This window comes from Colossoma macropomum, unplaced genomic scaffold, assembly GCF_904425465.1.
Source record: "Colossoma macropomum unplaced genomic scaffold, Colossoma_macropomum, whole genome shotgun sequence".
Taxonomy (NCBI): Eukaryota; Metazoa; Chordata; class Actinopteri; order Characiformes; family Serrasalmidae; genus Colossoma; species Colossoma macropomum.
The window spans coordinates 25243732-25265520 of record NW_023494805.1 but is presented as its reverse complement, the minus strand read 5'-3'; the positions used below and the strand labels follow the sequence as shown (position 1 = coordinate 25265520).

The 21789-nt window shown below is 40.1% G+C and overlaps 1 protein-coding gene across 1 annotated transcript in view; it reads right to left on the bottom strand.

The window, feature by feature from the left end:
* The window catches only part of pcxb (pyruvate carboxylase b), a 258861-nt gene that overhangs the window by 141963 nt on the left and 95109 nt on the right, over positions 1 to 21789 (bottom strand). The window contains exon 10 of the mRNA XM_036597231.1: positions 1549 to 1731. Within this exon, the coding sequence (XP_036453124.1) occupies positions 1549 to 1731 (183 nt within the window). The remainder of the gene's footprint in view (positions 1 to 1548; positions 1732 to 21789) is intronic.

Genomic DNA, 21789 nt, shown 5'->3' with positions numbered 1-21789 from the left:
TCTAAAATGCCAACTTATTTAAATAAGAAAAAAACATCCGTAATTAGGTTGTTTACAACTCTATTGGTCCATTCATTACGACGTGTTCCGGCATTTGGCATGTGCAAATGGTGCAAATAAATGGAGTTATGAGGTTTATTTATGACAGCGATCATATGAAACAGTATGCAAAAGTACACCCCCAGTGGAAATTACGTTTTGTTAATTTTCTAAAGTAAAAGTAAGTACGTAAAAATAAGTTAACACATTCTCTACAGAAAACAAACTAAATATGGCGTTTTCTGCAAATTTTAGTGCACATTTTCTATTTACTTGTTGAGTTTAATATATTAGAAAAAGTAAAACATAACATACAGAACTTGCCACGACTTTTGAACAAGCTATGTCTTTTTTTTTTCTTCAACATTTTAAATTCAGCAAAAAAACAGCAATTGTGCATTAAAATATGCAGAAGTGTGTTTTTTTACTAAGAAAATCAGCAAATCATCAGCAACTCATCATTTGACTCTGGGGTCTCAAACTTTTGTGTACAAATGTATGAAGTGGATATTTCATGACATACGAAATGTAACAGATGCAGCAGAGTTAATAAAATTAATTGTAACCATTACATAAATGAAAATAAAGTAGTGGTAAAATGTCCTTGTTAACAATAATAGTCTAAAACATATTTTCAACGCATGAAGGATAGTTTAGAAGGATAGTACAGTTTAAATCCCTTCTATGTCTCTGGCTATGCCTTTAAGGAAAGCTGCAGCCCAGGCAGGAAGTGTACTATTTTGCCAACTTAACACTGCTATAACAGCAAACCTCATCATAATATATCTACAATCCAATTTGGAATTATTCTGAGCATGAGCCGGTTACCGACCAAAGCAGATGGCAGTGATGGTAAGAGGGAAAGAACCAGTGCTAAAAGTAATGCGAAATGGAATAAACGATAACTGTGCTGTGAAGCGCTTCCTGTGTGGTGTACAAATGCAACAAACCCCTCAGAGTTTTCAAAGACACAAAAGTAGCTGATGCGCGAATAGAAACACCTGAACATCACAGGCGTTAAGATGTACTGGTGCAGATGTTACAGAGACAAGGATGTCAACAAGACTTTGTGAGTCTATCACTTTGATGCATGACTTCTTGTCAGTACATACAGTGTAGAAGAGCTGTGTTTTTAAGCTTTAATAAATCTCACTGACAGGGAACAGTTTTATAGTTTATATAAAAAACATGAATTTAGAAGGGTTTACTCTACCCTTATCTAATATCTACTATCACAGTTTTTATCATAATAATAACTAAAACTGAAGCTGATCAAAAACTAAGCCTCTTGCCAAAACTAACCATAAAATGTATAAACTTAACAAAAATCAAAAACCAAACTTTAAATCTCTATAGAAATAAAAACTAATAAAAATGTGTAAACTATGATAATATTGGTACGCAGCTGGAGAAAAGTGCATGTATACCTGCAGCAGATTATATTCTACAGACAAATCCATGTTTGAGGCGGTTCAGACAAACACACCCACAGCTCAATCACAGACCTACCTTCACCCCACGGATGCGAAACTCTGCAAGAGCTCGGAGCATCTTACTGGCCGCTGTGGGCAAATCCTTTCCACTGGCGATGACTTTGACCAATAGGGAGTCATAATGTGGTGATATAAGCGCACCCTGGAACGCAGAAGCGCTGTCCAAACGAATGCCCATCCCCTCCGCACTCCGAAACACCTGCGCAAGAACGGAACAGAGTCAGCAATCTAAGAAACAGCACAAAGGCTCACATAGTAGCACATAACACTGAAAAACAGAGTTACTGTCTCATTTTCAATAATACTGCAGTCTTCTGCAGTATCAGTAGTGCTAAGACCAATATCACAATGACTACTAAGAATTGATATGTAGATCTGTGTTTAGTTGTAGGTCCTACTACAATTAAACACAGCAAAGCAGTTATTATATAAAAAGAGAACCTTCCAGAGAGACACGCACATACAGACAGTTCCTATGAAGTGTTAAGCGTACCTGATAAGCACAGGCTAAGAAAAGCTCAAGGTTGAACAGAAAAAGAATGTGATGAAGAAACTTCATTTAGAAAGTGTTGTCAGCTTTACTTTTGTTTTTTAATACACTTACTCCTCTGGCATTTTGCATGGTCTGCTAAAGGTCAGACTGATGCTTAGGTGCAGCATATGCTGTGTTTTCATTTTATGCTAAACAAGCTCCAAATAAAGACACTGATGGAGCATGAAGCAGATATTACTGACATCAATTTAGAGAATCTCTCTCTCTCTTGCTCACCAGTCTAAATGTGAAACGCAAGGCATGGCTACAAAATGATGTGAAATTGGGTTCTAAGATGACAGGAGTGCCCCAGTCAAGCATTTTAGTATTACTATGATGTCCTTCATAAGACCTCATCTTTATTGGAGGATCCTTCTCTGTTGTATACAGACTTTAAGGTCTTGCATCAGGTCAACAGCACAAAGCACCAGATTTTAAAACTGAAGGAATCTGTAACTCTTATTTGTATATGTTTTTTGTTTTATGCTCTCCAAAAGTTTGCAGACACCAACATTTCTGTGGGAAAAGATCTAAGTGACTTTGAAAGAGGGTTCATTATCAAGGCACGGATGGCAGAAACTCAAAGACTACTCAACTGGCTAGTTTCAACAGAAACACTAACTACAATGACATGGGCCAGCAGCACAGACAAAAACACAATGTCTGGTGTCTAGTTTAAGCAAATAGGCATTTAAAAAACTACCTAAACAATTTATTTTTACATAGAATTATTTTTCAATAGGTATTCAATGTCTATTTTGCTGTTGCAGTTTTGGCATATTTTAAAAAACAATGGCCCATTCATGGCAAAATGTTAAGTAAAAATGAAATAAACACACAGATTTGCTGAGATTTTTTAATATGGCCCTTTCAGTTTGACAACGCTGATTGAGATCCATTGGAAAGACACCAGTAACTACAGTTCCGAAAGCCAAATTCAATGATGATCACTGAGGATCACGTACATGTGTGACATATAAGGAAGAACAGAAAAGCAACTGCTCCTCAGGTGACTGAGGATGTCAAAGAAGGACCTGATCAGATGAGGGGTATTTTGCTGAGTCCACCGCAAATATATACAAAATTATTCTGACAGTTAACAGATGTAACAATGTTCATAGGAGAAGGCAGGACATTTGAAGTATTCTGCCTGCTCTGTTCCTCTCGTCCAATTAGTGCAAATGTGCTGAAAAGTGGTCTCTCCCAGGATGACGAGTATGATGAGCAGGAAAGTGATGTGAATCATATGCTATGGCCTTCAGAGTCACCAGATTTCAAGCCAACTGAAACAGCTTTGGAAGACCGTAGATCAACATATTAGACAAAGAAAAAAAATTAGGCAAAGTCTTTTGAAAGAATGGTGTTCACACCTTCCAGTACAGCTCCAGAGATTTGTAGAATACATGCCAAGATACACTGAAACTGCTTTGGTGGCTCGTGATGGCCAGAAACCTTAACAAAACCTTTCATGTTGGTTTTTCTATTAATTTGCCTATATATGGTATGGCGTGATGTTATGTATTGTTCATGACAAAGATTGACTACTGCTACTTCTCTTTGTGCCTTTAAGTAACATTTTTTTGTCAAACAGGATCAACGAGAGTGAAAGAACAGGAAAGAACCTTGCTCGGCCCATCCAATCACTAGTCGATAACAATCTCTTTCTGAGCTCAATGAACAGACCCTATTGATCAAGCGTGATGTAATTACCCTGACCATCTTTCAGCCAATTAGAGATGCCACAAGTTCCACAAGAAAAGGACTTATTTTTCAGTTTCCCATAATCAAACGTGGCTAGGCGAAAAGTCGGATATAATGATGATAGAACGTCGCCCTCTTCATAAAAGCAGCGAGGGTCCAATTATATTCATTATTCCATTGCCAGAGCACACCAGGATACTCCTCCTTATCCTCATGCTCTGCGTCCCTGTCCCCTCCTTTCAAATGCTTCTCCCACCGTGTCGGTCGGCTCTTTCCTCAATCAGGCCTCGACGTTTATGTAATCAGCTCCAAATCTTCCCTTATCACACCAGCTTATGACCTTATGTCTCTCTCATCAAATCTATTTCACTCTGTCTGTCTGCCTCTCTCGCTCTGTCTCTCTTCTTTATCTCTCTGCCTCTGTCTCAGTCTTTTGTCTTCAGGCTAGTCTCCTGCTGTTCGGGCTATTGGTTAAAGTGTGGCCATGGACGTCTGCTACCCTTTCCACTGCCTCCTGTCGATTTAATGCCAATTACACCTGCACAAAGGCCTCGCAAAAAACGCAACCACCCACCCACACGTGCACTGCCTTTCAGACGCCTAAAACTATGACTTTATATTGATCTAAATTAAAACAGCAGGAAGGCCTTTGAGGACATAACACAAAGAAAGTCAACATGCACACACAAACACATTACTCCAAAAAAGCCTGAAGCACTCACACACTGAATTCTTTCAGTTTGCGCATCCTGGAAGTGTTACTTAACACGTTAATTATGAAACCACTGTTTAAATGAACCCTAAAGCACAGGCCAAGTGTCCAGCATTTCATAAAAGCTTTTTACTACAGGGATTGCAAAGTGGCTGACAGTTGAGAAAACGCTCTCTGAATGTGTGACCTTTCGGCTTAATTGGATTGGCCCAGTGTGTGTGCTGTTGCATTAAAAGGCCCATCAGTCAAATGAAAAGAGTAGATATGGATGAACATATTTCATTACGAGTTCATACAGTAAACACATATACTGAGGATTTTGATGCAGTGGACATCCATTCACAAGATAAACACAAGCACATACATAGGCACATGCTATCCTAAGCATACTATCCCTAATAAAGAACAGTGGCATACACCGATCAGGCATAACATTATGACCACCTCCTTGTTTCTACGCTCACTGTCCATTTTATCAGCTCCACTTACTATATAGGTGCACTTTGTAGTTCTACAATTACAGACTATAGTCCATCTGTTTCTCTGCACATGATCTCTGACGTGATGGTGATGTGTTAGTGTGTGTTGTGCTGGTACGAGTGGATCAGACACGGCTTATAGTAAGTGGCACATATAACTTCTGAATATAGAATTTTCAACAGCCCATCACAGTGTATTCCAGTCATTTTGTCAACATTTTAGTTTTTGGTCATATAATCAGGAACATATATTTTTCAGTCCCCTCATTTCAACAAAACCCTTTTTTTTGCATATGAAATGTGTAATATAGTTCTTGGCTGTTTAATTCAGAAACATGATTATGACTGGCTCCACCTATCAGCACTACATTCCACAGTTCATACAGGGAACACTTAATACCTCAGTCTGTTAGTATAGAATTCAGATTAAGTGTGAGCTCAAGTCTGCGTGTATCAAGTATTTTACATTGGCTTTAAACATGACTCAGTCAGATTTCAGGACCAGAGCTACCCATTTGATGAACATATTTTGGCGTCACTGATTTTAGGCTTGCCCTTTAGGATACAAAAACCACAACTAATATTGTACCATAAAATCTGTGTATCATTACGCCCCTACTACAGAAATTGGCTTTAGTTCAGCTGGATGTTCCTGTTAAAAGTTTCTTTAACTAAACTCTGCGTGTTGCTCTGAGACTCCCTCTCGGGGGCCAATAACAGATGTAATGATGTTCATAGGAGGAGGCAGGACCTTTGAAGACTCGTATTCTGACTGCTCTATTCCTCTCGTCCAATTAGTGCAAAATGTGCAGAAAAGAGACTGATCTGGCAACGCACATGAACGGTAAGGAGCTAATGAGTCACTGCAGATAGCCCCCCCTTGAGCTACATCTTAGAGGATGACTCAATGTTTCATTCCTGCTCATCTGAATTTGTCACTGGAAATGGAAGATTTCTAGCTTCTTGCTTTCTGATAGGAGAGGGATAGGGGTTAGTTCTGAGGTCACTATGATTAATTGACCTTAAACTAAGAAAAATGTTGGGTTGTTTTGCTGCTGTCACCCAAAAATGCTAGTCACCCTTTCTACTGTGTCAATATTTTAAGAAAACTCCAACTATTAGAAATCCAAATCCAAAGCAACAGAAATTTTACACAAATTAAAAATTCCTTGCTATATTTTTTACTTCTTCTGTAAAGGTACTGTTTTGAAAATTCATCACATGGCGATTTGTTCAGTCAGGATTAATAACTGTTATAGTTTCAACCTCCCCCACGTTCACAGTCATTTACTTGGTAATTTTGCAAGCATGGCATTTTTAGATTCCAGAACAGTCTTAAATGACATTTTTATTGCAAGCACTTCAATTAAATTCTCATTGACACTGCTTGAATGAAGTCCTTACTGAAAACACTGTTGGGTGGCACTGTATTTGTATTTGTCTCTCGCTCAAGCTTAACACTGTCCAGCACTGCACAGATGCAGGATCAGCTGTATATATATAATCCTAATCCTAAACTAAACCACTGGAACAAATTAAAATCTGCCCTTTGACCAACAGCCTCCAGTATATAATGTTTATTCTCAGCTGGTGGCTGAAGAGAAAGCGTGTACAGTATGAATGCATACCTGTCAGATTAAGAACCCAGCAAAAGGTCATGAAAGGTGGAGGTCCAAAGGAATAATGATGTCACCAAGTATTATCCTATTACTGCCACATACACACACTTCAACTGCAAGAGGGGAAAAATACAGTGTAATTTGCACGGTGCGTATAGACGGTCACCTCAGGGATCCAGTGATGCGTGTCTGAAAGTGTTCAGCCTGAAGGAACTAATGCCTCGCTGATATGCGTGAAATATGGCAGCCCAGACACCAAGAAATGAGGATGCATGCATGCGTGTGTGTGTGTATGTGTGTAAGAGAAAGAGAGAAAGAAGGGGAGAATCAGAGAGGCAAAGAGACAGAAAAAGCATTGGGGCAGAAGCATCAAAGCTGGGTGTGAGTTTATGAGTAAGCGAAAGTGTGTTTTTGCGCATTCAGGAAAGAAAAGCGTGTCAGTAACCAGTCATCATATCGGACATGTCTGTTCTCCTCATCCTCCGTCTCCACGGAAACCAGACAATCCAACATGGCCGCCTGCCAGAGTGCTTCTGACTCTTCCTCTTCCTCTCTCGTTCTCTCTCCCCTATTGAACACATCCTCCCTCTGTTTCTAAACTAGGTCAATACACCTCTACTCCCTCTCTGCCTCCCTCAGCAGTCGTTCTCTTGTTCTGCTGTGGCTTCTCTCGCACCTCTGGCCTCTCTCTCTCACTCTGTCTAGAGCTGAACAATATATCATTTGTTAAGCATTACTGCAATATTGACCTTTGCAATATTGCAAACACAGAAGGCCTCAATAAGCAAATGAGCCCTCTACCAGATCCCATTTTCCAAATTCTGTGCTGTGAGTACCCTCACCAATCTTGGACATGTCAGATGTATTCTGTGGGGATCTTGATGAAATCAGACTGGATTCACAACAAGATCTAACAAATGTAAATCATTTGATGTTATTAAAGAATCCAGAAATCAAGTGTTTCTCGGTGTGTGTTTTTAGCCCTTAGAAGTGGCAGTTATCACCAATGTTAACATAATTTAACTTCTGAAATTTGACTTCAGTTGCAGCACACAAAAAAAATTAAAGAAATTCTGCCAGAATTGCAGATTCTAAACTTTATCATCACATTTCTGTTTGTAAGTAGGAAAAGGGTCCACAGTACTGTGCACAAGTGAGTGATCATCCTTCACATATTTGATTTCAAGTCAAAAGTGCCATTAAGTTATTCATTTTCCAGGAGATATTTCTGAGAAGAACAGATAAGATAATCCACTTGCATATAGAAGCAGGAAAACTAATGGAAAAGATGTGAAAAAAAAATACAAGTGTTTTGTCCATCCATCCACTGTGAGAAGACAACTCACTATGGGTCTGAAAGGATGTGCAGCTGACAATAAGCTGTTACTGAGAAAAGGAAACAGCCAAAAAAAGAACACTGTTAAATCAAACAATGAAGCAGCTGGTGTTCTCAGAACAATGGACTGGTCACCCCAGAGTCCAGACCTTAACATCATTGAATGTGTTAGGGCTTACTTAGCAACGCAGAAAATGCAACGAACTTCTAAGACTGAACTTCGGAGGTGTGGAAAAATATCGCTGCAGATTTCTTTGAAAACCCAAAAGCAAGTCTCCCGAAAAGAACAGAAGCTGTTATAAACAATGGGCACACTAAATACCGAAAAATATGATATTGTTGATGTTTGTGTAATTCTCTGTTAAACACACAGTACTGTGCAAAAAGCACACTATTTAAAATCACTTATCTAGGCAATATGTGCGGTTGTGCTTGTAGAAACATTATATATCATTACAATAACTGCAAAAAACAATGTTTGTAGAACAAAGTTTGGTTCCAGATGCCTCCTTGAAGCTTCCAGCCATCATATAAATTTATTAAATTTCATCAATAGCACATTTGATTTAACAAAATGGAGCATTATACAAAAGTTTTGGATGGTAAGTGGAATTAATACTGGGCTGCCATGAGCAGAGGTTTGAAAATGGTTCAACAAACAATGACATACATAAATTATACACTCTATAATTTGGTCTGTATAGCAAAATGAAAGTAACAACTCTGGACTTCTAAGAGTTAACATAATTCAAAGCATATTACAGCTGCAATATGTAGCTACACTAATGCATTATGTTATATTTTGTCCATATTGTGCAGGCCCACCTCCATCTCTCTCTCTCGCTACTCTTCTCTTTGGCCCTTCGTTCACTGCGCAGTTTAAGTGCCTCATTGGCTTGACAAGTTGAGCTGATGCTTCAAAGCCCCCAGAGCAGTGAAACATTCATGATGGCGCGAACGAGAGCGAAGAGTGCTAAAGGCAGAGGGAGAGCGTTCAGCCTGTTTTGTGTGTTTACACTCTCAACATTGTCCTCTAAAGCTGAACCGCCACACACTCTCCCCCAGCTCAGCTCAGCACCCGTCACTTTCCCTTTGTCTTAGTTCCTTCCTTGGTCTCCCAGGTACAATTTTATCCTCCTAAATCCTTCCTCTTATCCTCCTCACCCCTTCTTTGCCCTCTCTCTCTCAGATTCTGTTCCACTCCTTGCTTTTTCTGGCTCTCAGACTTTCTATTCTACCTCTCTGCTATCTCTACTAGAGCTTGAATCTGGCCTAAAATTTTGGCCTGAACCTGAATAAGCCCAAGAATATTCTGTTCGAGACGACCAACAGTTGTTTTAAGTCCAAATCTGACCCGAGCTTGACTAAATTCTGTCTGAACCCAAACCCCATATGCCTAATGATGCCACCTGTTAAGCTTCCTTGTAGTAGCAATGACAGCCATCATCAGAGCTTTGATGAAAAAAGGACATCCTAATTATAATCTATCCAAAATCAATGTAAAGCTATACTCCGTAGGGTTTAGGGATTTCGAGACCTCTCCGATGGAAATGTGTAATTTGCACGCAACGTGCAGAAGAACATTTGGTAACGTCAGTTGTGCTTCGGACCCCTTCCCACGAGTGGGTGAATCTGAAGATTGCGACCACAATGAAAGAGCATTTATGGACAACTTTTGGAGGACATGTCTTCTGAGCATGTTAGTGAATTATTTACTACTGTCATCATATTTTCATTGTTAAAATGTTGATTTTGCATTTGAGACCTAATTGAAGATGTTTAATGTAGTCTGAAGGTGACGCAAAATCCGACCTGGCTCTGAAGTGTGGATTATTATTTACAGGGTGAATGTGCGTGGATAATATAAACTGGCATGTTTTTTTCCTCCTGACTCAGTAATGGTACTTCAGTTTTAACAAAAATTTTATATAGTACAGCTAATTTGGCAAATTTGTTCATCAAAGCCATCAAAGCCCCAGAATCCCAAAAGTTTTTAGTTTGCTTAAACTTTACACCATACATTGTTCTCACACTGCCTTCAGCGGATCTTGCTGCAACGACACCAATGACTCCAAGTGCCAGAAAAAAAAATGTTTAAAGTATAAAGGTAGGAAGAATAAAGTAGGGAGAAAAACTGAAGGGGGGTAAATTATACTCTACTGATAAAGTGATCAGGAGTCCAATTTGGAATAACACCTTTCTGACCAAATATTCACCATAACAATAAAAACTACAACTGACTGAACTAAATAAAAAGTAAACTAAAATGTTGAATTCACTCTTAACAGAGGTGCAAGTCTGGTCTGACAAGCAGAGGAGACCAATGTAAAGACATGCAAACAGAAATCTAGGTAATCAAAGTACACCAACGATTACAGTTACTGTATGGACATCTAATGCTTTATATGCCAATATTAATGCTTTAAAAGGGCCAGAGCCCACCATCAGACCCAAAGTTTTATTACACACTTCTATAACCTAAGAACAGCTCATTCAGTTTGCACTGAAGTCCCTGTAGTTACTGAATAATAAGCCTCCATATGTAATAAGGCTGGGATTTTACAGGGTTAAATCCAAAAAAGAAACAATATCATTAACAGGAATAATAGTGTCATACACTACAACCTCCTCCAACTCCTCCACAACTATTTATCCTCTCCTCTTCAATTATACCAGCTTATTGTCTCTTTCTACCTTCCTTTCCCTCGTCCTCTCCTCCACTTTCTCTCTCTCTCCCCCTCCATTCATTCATTTCCTCTTCTTCCACTGCCACAGAACGCAAATAATCAGACTTGGTGGGGAAGATTAAGCTGTTAGTCAAAACAAGCCCTTTGGCCAATAGCTGTAATCCCCCCCCACTGTGTGCTGTATATTTTCTCTCCAATGTCTTTCCTACTGTTTGCTAAACATGTTGATCTCATTACTTTAATAAATTAGTCCCTACATTTTAACACTGTGCACAAATCAGTGACATTTATGCCCACCACTTTGAGTCCCATGAATAATTAATGTACGTTCGTTGGAGCGAGCGCTTTTAACAAGGAGCAAAACCTTTGATCCAAATTTGTGGATTGATCACTAGGCCTGCGAGTCATGTTTCACAGCCCGCCTAACACTCTTCCACTCTTTTTCTTCTTCAGTATCTTCTCCTTTGCACTCTTTATCTCTCCTTCCTCTCTCATTATGTTGTTTATCATGAGTCAGCGCTTCCTTGTTTTCCTTCAGCTGTCTCTTATATTCGCTTGCTTTCTTCCTCTCTCTCCTGGTTCAGGCATTAACCCACAACCCTGTCTTATCTAGCGTCTCATCAGAAATACATTCAGAGCTTTTGTTTTACTATGTTTTGTTGGTTATAGTACATGTCTTAGCATGTGTATCTGGAGCTTTCTGTCTGCTAATGTGTTTTCCAACACGGTATTAAAAAACACATTTTTGCTTTAATTGTTGGATGCACTGCAATAGCTTGAGTGAGCATGTCCACACATTCAGAATGAAATTTAGATGACTAAGGGATTATTACTGATCTGTTTCATCAAAGTCACAATAAAAGTTGACTGTATTCCTATTCATGTTTCCGTGTTCAAAAAGGTAGACAATAATGAAATGCAAAATGCAATTTTTTGTATTTGTTAGATCATTTGTTAAATAAATGTGCCTATAGCACTGAAAAAAATCACAATATTAAAGGAAATAGAAGATTCAAAGGCAAAAATAGGTGCTTTTTCCTCTGCTTTAAAGGGCAAAATGCATGTCAGTAACAGCCTGTGACCTCATTTTCCCCATCTATCTCATAAATCCAGGTTACCAACAAAATAACAAAATATAACCATTTCAACATAATTGCTATTGTTGGTAAAATGTTTTGACACTTTCACACTATAGCAGTTTGCTGATCAATATTTATTGCGGTTTAATGCCAGAAGAGAGACAGCACTGGAGGGGACCAATGCCTAGGAAAAGTTTGATGATGGCTGAGGTCAAATTTATGAAGTTAAAAGGATTAACAGCTTTGTCTAGGCCATGCCACACAGCCAGTTAATTAGCAGAGCTGAAGCCACAAGCGACACCACAAATTCCATTACATGCACAGGTGTCACAGGACACACAGTGTGAAATAAAGAAAAATATGACACCCTTAAAGACTAGATTAAAACTGAACAAAGCGCTGGTGAAAAAACTAGACACTGAAGAGTGGTTTGCCATCTTCACCGCACAATGCTCAAGGTAAATCTCATCTGTCCCCTCAGGGGGTCTGCAGATGTCAGTCACATCTTTGTTCTTTTTCCCCCCATTGGATACATCCATACACACAGGAGGCTGCACAACTTCAGATTTATTTTTAGTCGACAGTTATGTGATGAAAGTCGAGTTGGCGTTGACTAATCGCTGGTGACGTCATGGATAAACCCACAGGAGAAGTGAAAGCTTTGCAACAAGTGAGTTTAAAAATCTGTGACAAAGCCAAACTCCAGCGAGCGTGACATGCCCCTTCCAGTGAGCCGTGGATTACATTGCTAGCCTTCAGGAAACTGGAGACAGGAAACTGGAGAATCTCGCAAATTTGTATCCGATTTAGGCGCACCTCAGACTGCCTTGCTGAGATGCTTGCCACAGCGGGGGTCTGGAAAGTCAGAGAAATTTAGAGAGAAACTCTAAGAAAAAAAAGATTAACCGACTTCAAACTTTACAGAATTATAGCATGTTATGTCCCTTCTCCAAAAACATGACGTCTTATTGTAGTCTTCAGGAAACCGGAGATAATGTTCAAGGTCTGATTACTGAAGCACTGTAGATCGGCAGCGCAATGATGGAATGAAGCCAAACTCCACAGGTCAGTAGAGTATGATGTGCCATTTCCAACGAGCCCTGGATAGCAATGCCTTCAGGAAACTTCTTCTCTGAGGCGCCCATGTTGTTAGTGTCATAATATCGTGATCAGCAGCTAGTCGACATCAAGCTTAAAGCATCATTGCTGAACAGTCAGTCGATAGGCCAACAAGTCTGTGCAACCCCTAGTACACAACAGACAATATGGTATGGCCCTCTCGCCTTTGTGCATTCTCTTTTGAGCTTTTACGAGCCTGGGTGGGCAGTGCTATGTACGAACTGTATGTACAAAATGTACGAACAGTATGAATGAACTGTACAAAAGGTATTCTGAACAGTCTACTGAGTCCAGTAGATCACCTTGAGTTTTTAATTTACATTTTGTTTGGCAGTGGATAGAGTAAGGATATAAGGGTCATTCCATCCACATTGATACAGGCTGTGAAAATCACTCGATCTCTCTCTCTCTTTCTCTCTCTCCTGCTTCTCCCACTGTCAATTTCCTCTCCCCTTATTTTCCCTTCAGACAATGATGAAGCTTCAAATGGAGCCTTTGTGAAGCTGAATGAGTTTGACTTTCTGCCTGATGTTTTCTTGACCTTTTGTTTTTTCCATTTCTGATCATTCCTCTCAGCTTGCTTGTTTGTTTGTTTCGTGTCTTATCGACTCATTTTCTTTGTTAGTGTTTTTTTTTTCCAGCTTTTTTTTCATGGGGAGTGTATCTATACAGGACACCGGACCACCTTATTTCTGCTGTTTTCCACCACTGACCTTCAAACTTCCCAATTGACTAGAAAAATGTGTCCGCCTGTACAGCAATATGTTTGTTTTGCTGCATCCCATCTTCCTCTAAGAGCTCTGTCCACTCTGTCTTTCCTTCCTTAATGGTACAGTTTTCACTTTTGTATCATGTCAGCCTGACTGCAGGGAACACATTTGCACTACACATCAACACTAGATTTCAAATACATAATGCAAACCCACCGACATCTCTCTCGCTCGACATTAAGATAACTTTGCTGCTGGCCAGTTTGCCAGTGGCTGTTTAAATTTCAATTTTTAATTATCATTAACATTGGGAATATTAATCCTATGTACAGCAGTATAATTTATAAAATCCATTAGACAAGACACAAAAAGGAAAAAGGTAATACAAAAAAGGTAAAACATATTTGACATAGAAGAGTTTAAAATTAATGGCTGATACATGATCATTTTTGCAAGTACTCCCTGCCCTGTGCACATCACTGAGAGGAAACCTGACCCTTGGAATTTGTATTTACCGCCAGTTAAATTAGAGCAGCTGCTTTCACCCAAACAAGGGGCAAGGGCAAAGTACGCAGGTGTGTTGCTCTCATCTACTGGATAAAAAGACACAGCAGAGGCAGTTTAAACTTCATATGTAACTCCAACAAATTAAATGTTATGAATGGAATTCATTTTTTGCAGGGCAGACAACCAAAATTAGTTAGTCTGTCAGCTCGTCAGCAGGTTGTTTAGTTTGTTAGTCTTTAAACTTGCTGGCTAGTTAGTTAGTCTGCGAGCTTAGCGTAGGGTTAGGCAGTCTGTTAGCTGGAAAACGGAATAGTTAATCTGTTAGCTGGTTGGTGGGTCGGTTAGTTGGTTAGTTATTCTGCTAGCTGGCTGGTTGGGTCAGTTAATCTGTTAGCTGGTTGTTTAGTTAATCTGTTAGCTGGTTGGTTGGTTAGTTATTCTGCTAGCTGGCTGGTTGGTCAGTTAATCTGTTAGCTGATTGTTTAGTTAATCTGTAAGATGGTTGATTGGTTAGTTAATCTGTTGGAATTTTTAGCTAGTTAGTTATCAGCCCTTTCTGCAGACAAAATAAAAACATCACAGGTGGGCATATTAAGGTTTGTGACATATCGACCTGTATTATCGCCTCAGTGCTATGAACGGCTAAACCCCTAAGAGCCCCCTGAATCCTCAAAGAAGCCTGAAACCATTAAACGCTCTTTCCACGGCCCTCTGACAGAAGAAAATCATGTGCAAGTGGTGTCTCGAGCAGAGCCACAGCATGCTGAGCTGCCCGCAGTACTCCAGGGCCAGCGATCAGGCATCAATGCTTAGTGTAATTCTCTCTTTCTCTCTGCTGCAGAGACTGAGCGGATTCATGAGACTGCGTGGCTGGTGACCCTTACACACGCTGCTGCCACATTCATTAACATTATCAGTGGTCAGAGTTGCCATGGGAGATTAACCAGGCGTCGTGGCAACAAGCAGTAAACAAACAGAGAGCAGCGTGGCGAGATTGGATCGTCATGTCAGAGCATGGAAGGATGATAAATCGCTCTGCACAGGGAAAACACAGGCAAGAGTGATGTAGAGGAGTCTTCTACCTGCCCTCTAGCTTCTCTCTCTCCTGTCCGTCTTGTTCTGTCTGTCTGGAACTTGTTGTTTCTATTCCCTCTCTTAGCCACTTTTGCGCAGTCCAATTCCAAGACAAATTCCAACTGGACTCTTTCTTGGCTGTCTACTGCTTCTCTCTGCCAGCACTCCACATCATGATTGTCTCCCCTATGCTTGTCAGTATGTGTGTGTGCTTGTTTTAGGGCTGTATGCTTCAAGTCGACAAGTCTGTCAGAGTTCATGCTCAACTCAGACTCTGTCAATTGACTAATTTATTTCCTTACTGGTATATTTTCATATTTGTTTACTTTTACAAATGGATTATAGCTAAAACTGCTATTTACGTTGGAAACTGAAAGTCTGGCCCATGCAGCTTCTGAGTCTCCAAATAAGTTTAAGCATTGTCTCATTTTACTGAACATGCTGTTTATAAGCATCAGTCATGCAGTACAGTTGGTACTGAACAACAAGGCTGATGCAACAAGGAAAAAACATTTTTTAAAAAATCCTCCATGTGGGCGCATTTTGAAATTTATTCCAAGAAAGTATAATGTAAACTCTGCAGTGTTTTACTTACCACAGCACAGTTTTGAATGGTTAATATGAAGTGTGAGAGGCTAAACCGAAGACAGCCATGCTAAGTTTCCTCTTTAATTAAACTACAGATATGCAGTGGCTTAGATTATCAAATACATAACAGTGCATTGTTTGCTTTGTTAACAAGAAATGTAAAAAACAGTAAAAGTGACATTCAAAGCTAATCAAAGGGCAAAATTAGTTTAAAGTTCAATAGTCTAATATGTATATAGTTATATACAATAGTTATACATGTATATAGTTATGTATAATAGGTATAAACATTATATAATCTGGTACTGTGTTATTTATTCATTAGCATTTGCTTTGTTGGGGCAGAGGATTAGCAGAGTTTAATTAGAGAATCAATCACACCTTCTAGTCAAGTGCATGCATGCACACATATACACACAAACACACATGATCACACATCCACGTATAGATAAATATAACAACCTGTGCTCAAAAACACAATGTCTTGTCATTAACACTTTAACATATGCAGGGACACACACAATCACAAACAGCCTCCTACACACTAATGTTACATTTATCACTCACACACCTACACTGCAAGAACGCTGCAAAAAACACAATTCCAGGTGGCAAATTACATTTACACTACACAACTGACAAGCACACACGTGTCTTCAGCTGAGTAAGAGGGATAGTGAGAAACAGCTATAATTATTCTCTTCACAGTGAGAGAAATGGACAGTCCATCACAGCACTAAAAACCAATGGACAGTGCAGTCTTACACACACACACACACACACACACACACGATATACAGTTCTAATGGATTTTGATTATCCATCATTACTATGCTTTACAGTGAGTATAGCTCATCTCTGCATCCACTAAGAGCAAACAGGCCACTAACGCCTGCAACACGTATATAAAAAAATATATGCAAATAAGTGCACAGACGAATATATATCAGTTATCAGTCATCAGTGCTTATATACACCGATCAGGCATAACATTATGACCACCTCCTTGTTTCTACGCTCATTGTCCATTTTATCAGCTCCACTTACTATATAGGTGCACTTTGAAGTTCTACAATTACAGACTGTAGTCCATCTGTTTCTCTGCATACTTTGTTAGCCCCCTTTTACCCTGTTCTTGAGTGGTTAGGACCCCCATGGACCCTCACAGAGCAGGTACTATTTGGGTGGTGGATGCACACATCATGCATGAAGGACCAATTTTTCATTTAACACCAGCCAGCTCAAATAAACACCCAGTGCAACACTGTAAAGGGTGTCCTGCATGACTGCACTGCTGTGATTATAATATGTGCACTGCCATAACACTAAGGCCATACTTAAATTTCCACACATTTCTGGTGCAGAACCTTTGCTTACAATGTAGTCACATTTGTGTCTCAGGATCTGACTTTATGACACACCCTCGTTAAAGTGTGAAGAGAAACACTGTGGTATATGTTTACTGTAATTTAGATTTCCTCAGTACCTTTCAAGGGGTGCTGTACAACACATCTGTGCCGCATCCACTGTAGAATAACAGAAATCCATCTTGTAAAATAGCCCATTTGATTGTATCGCAGAGGTCCCAAGGAGAAGGAATATGTTTTAAAATGTGGAAGTGTTTTGCTTTCACACGGCTCTGCGTCGCCCCAAATTTCAGATACACATCTATTGAAAACATCTCCTGACAAATCCAAAAGAAAAAGTACTGCAATAATAGCCCCACTTGCATTGTCCCATGGATAATAACCCATAGAGAGGAACTGCAAAAAGTTAGCATTAAATTGTCTGCTGGGGCAAACTGTGTGAAAGTGACTGCAGCTGTGGGTGAATAACAGCCATAAATGTTCTAAATGCGAGTCTGTCAGTGTGCTTGCCACTTGCATACTTTTTTTTTTTTGCTCAGGGAAAAATGGCTGCGTATGCGTCACACAGTAAACATTGTTTTGTGTGTCAATGTTGGTAAATGACATCTAATAAGCACAGTACATGCTGTACTAAGCACAAAAAAAAAGACTCACACTAAGTCTCTGTCTCTTTCTTTCCTTCACTCACCCCTCTCCTATCTCTCTCCTCCCGCCTTCTTAGTCTATCTCCCTTCTGCTCCCTCTTTCCCCTCTTCCTCCTCTGTCCTCTCTCTCATCCCTTCTCCCCGCATCTGTCTTCTCTCATACACTCTCAACCTAGCCTACTCTCTCATCTCTCTCCCTTTGCCTTTTGTCCTCTTTTGCCTCTTCCCTCTCCATCACCACTTTTGTTCTCTCTCTTCCTTATATTTCTCTCCTCTCTTTCTCTATCTTTCTCTCTTTTTCCCCCTCTTCATATCTCTTTGGCAACCCTCTCTTCCCCTCTTCCTCACACTCTCCCCTTCCTCTCTGCAGCCTTTCTGTCTTTCTTCCTGTTGCTTCGTCCTTCCTCACTTCTTACTCTTTCCCTCTTTCTCTCCTTCTCTCTACCCTCTCTCTCTCTCTCTCTCGTTCCCTTGCCTCTGCAGCTTGTTTGGTGAATTTGCTGCATCTATGAGCAGAGTACCAACTGGCATGTCTCTGTCTGGCACTGACACACACACACACACACACACAGAAACAAGTATCTTGTGTCGTCTATTTTGACAACCATTTAAACCGGCAGTGAGGAGAAAACTACAGCTCTAAAACCCGTCACCACTCAAAGACAATAAAAAACTGCCCCTTTTAGCCCGAATGCAAACATTAAATACTGCATGCTCCCACACACAGCCACGTAAACAGAACACACACTCTTATAGGAAAACGCACACACACTCATAACATTTTCAAAAGCCCTCAGACACACCTACACACACTAGTCCTCCTCTCTCCCACTCTCACGCCCTCTCTCGCTCATCCCTTCATTTCTCTTAGTTCCCTTTCTTCCCATTGCTCCCCTTTCTCTCTTTGTCCTCTTCTCTCCATTTCTCTCACTTGCCCTCTTTTCCCATCCCTCCATTTCTCACTTTCTCCTCGTCTCTCAATTTTCTCCCACTTCCCCTCTCTTCTCATTGCTCCATTTCTCTCTCTCTCCTCTCCATTTCCCCCACTTCCCTTCTCCTCCCATCCCTCCATTCCTCCTTCTTTCTCCTCTTTTCTCCATTTCTCTCACTCCCTCTCTCTTCCATTATGCTTGCCTTGTTCCCCTCTTTCACACAGAGGTCTCCATTTCTCTGGAACGGGTGTAGGGGCTACCCATCTGTTTGTGCTGATAACTGCTCTCTCTTTCTCTCTCTCTCACGGTGCTGCCACTCTAGTTCTTCTCCTAAGAGCAGAGGCAAACAGACGAGTGCAGAGTTAAGCAAGCAGATAGAGAGAGAGAGAGAGAGAGAGAGAGAGAGAGAGAGATGTAGAAAAGCCAAGCAAAGCAAACAAGAGGACAAAAAGAGTAAAAAGGAATGCTGAAAACAGGAAAAAAGAGAGAAGAGAGAGAATTAAACAGAGAAGGTGAAGACTGAGGAAATGAGAAGAGAATTAAAATGGAAATGAAGGAGCTGCTGTGTGTACTGGCTGTGGACCCCAGGACTTATTACCATCTCAGCCCAGCCCAGTCAGTCAGTCAGTCAGTCAGACACCAACCTTGTGTACCAATGTATACTCACTGCTCACTTTATTTAGTTTATTAACACAACTGGCTACTTTGCTTGCTCGTTAATAAGACCAAAGATAACAGATAAGACGTTTCATGAATAATTACGTAGCTAGTCATGTAGCTATCATCTAGCTAAGTAACAGTGCTAGTAAACAGTTTCTTAGTTAAGGCCTTTACACAACAACCACGATTTATTTGTGCAGTTTATTTGGACATCAGCACACTTTTGTCAACAGATGTATAACTGATGATAATTTGCTCAGAGAACAGGATTTTTCAGACGGTGAAAATGTGAATCTATGTTACTCGTCCTTTATCTAATGATTTTTGTTACAACAGCAACAACACACTGAGGTGAATTTAAAAAGCAGGAGAGAAACATGGAGGAAGGAAGCCAAAATGCTGCAAAGAAGAGGAGAAGAGGGGAGAGGAAGAAAGAGAGAAATAGAGAATAAGGAAGTGATGGGAACGGGGAGTAGAAATAGAAAGATGACAGAAAAAAAGAGTTCAGACAGTGGGCAGAGCGCTGTGAGAACTGGGATTGTGCAGTGGACTGAGACTGAGTGATATTATTACTGAATAATAATGAATAAAGTACTGAGCCCAGAGAAGAGAGGACACACACACACACACACACGCACACACACACACACACAGTGAGAACAAGCCTGAGTCAGGAAAATATTCCTCTCCAAATATGTTGAACTAAATTAGACAATTTTGCCTAAAATAAAGAGTGAGAAAATGAGACATGAAGACACAGATGAACCGAAGAAGCAGAGATAAGAAAGAAGAGTGGCAGAGGAAGAGAGAAACATAGGAAAGTGAGAACACTGATTGGATGGATGGATGGATGGATGGACAGATAGACAGATAGACAGACAGATAGATAGATAGATAGATAGATAGATAGATAGATAGATAGATAGATAGATAATGCAATTTCATGGCATAATTACTGCTGCAGAATATTAGATTTGGGAACAGAAAATGAATAAATAAGCATGAAGTCCAAAAAAAGAAATGGGGGGCATAGGTTTCGTTCGAGAGATAGCAGGAGAATCGAGAAATCTATCGTTCGAGAGACAGTAGTGTATCTATTCTCAGACTGCTGCAGTAAACATGATCTTACATACACAGTGTATTAAAGAAAGATGGAATTCTTAGAGTTCTTAGAATTCTGCTTCCTCCAACTACAGATGGCTGACAAATCGAAGGAAAAACTCAAAAGTGCAGATGCTTCCAGACAGACGGTGAAATCACGAGCAGACCCAGCTGACCTCGATTTTAGATCAAGATGGCAAGAGTAAAAACCTTCTAAAGTGGGTTCATTATTGGGGCACAGATGACCGGAGTCAGTCAACTGAAACTGCTCAACTGGCTGGTGTTTTAATAGGAAAAGTAACTAAAGTGACATCTCCATTTAGAACTAAAAGAAAGTGAATAGGGTTGGAGATGGTCTTGGAAAGTGCATGTTCAGTGACCATGATGTGTGTGCAGTAGTGAGATATGTAAAGAACAACAAGAGTAACTGTTCCTCAGGTGACTGAGAATGTCAAGGCAGGATGTGATCAGACTGTGCCAGCAAGAACAGTCTGTCCGTAACTACATACAGAGGGATATTATAGAAGAACCGTAGTGCATAAACCGCTCATTACAAAGATGAATGCATATCATAAGTTCAGAGGTGAAAATCCATCAGGGGAAAAAAAGTGATTGATCCTTGACCAAAGTCTCCACAAGTGGGCGAGTGCATGTGTGGTGCATACCAAGAGGACAATACAGGCCTAAATGTTTGAACCCTTACAGTGAGGGGAGTTTGTTGGCTCTGTTAAGCTGTGGGGGATGTTTTGCTGGCATGGTTTGGATCCACTTGACCCCTTAAAGGGAAGAGTCACAGCAAGTTATTCTGACTGATCACCTTTATCCTTTATAGTGGTCTCTTCCAGGACCACAATGCCCCCATCTGCAGGGCACAAAGGATCACTGAATGGATGGTGAGTATGAAAGCAAAACTAAATTATATGCTATGGGTCTTGCATTCACCAGATTTCAACCCAAATTAGACACTTATGGAAGGTTTTGGACCACCACTGAGAGAATATCTTGGAAGAATGACACTCCATCCTTCCAGTACAGCTCCAGAGAATCTCACCAAAGCTGTTCAGGCAGCTTATGGTGACCCAACACCATACTAAGAGATATTACGTTGCTTTTTCATTAATATTTCACCCATCTGTATTGTTTCTGTATCTATAATAGATATAACCGATAAACAGACAGACAGTCAGACAGGCAGTTAAATAGACAGAGTGTAACAGTTCACTCATAAATAAAACAATGAGAACTCAATGCTCAGAATTCATCTAAACTATTGAAGGAAATACTGGAGTCCCAGTGCGTGAGTCATTTTTGCTTGAGAAGATTAGATTTCACAGGGAGAAAATGCTGATTATTAAACATCAGAATTGCATCACGGTTTAACATATTAAACAGAACTGAGTCATTCTACAC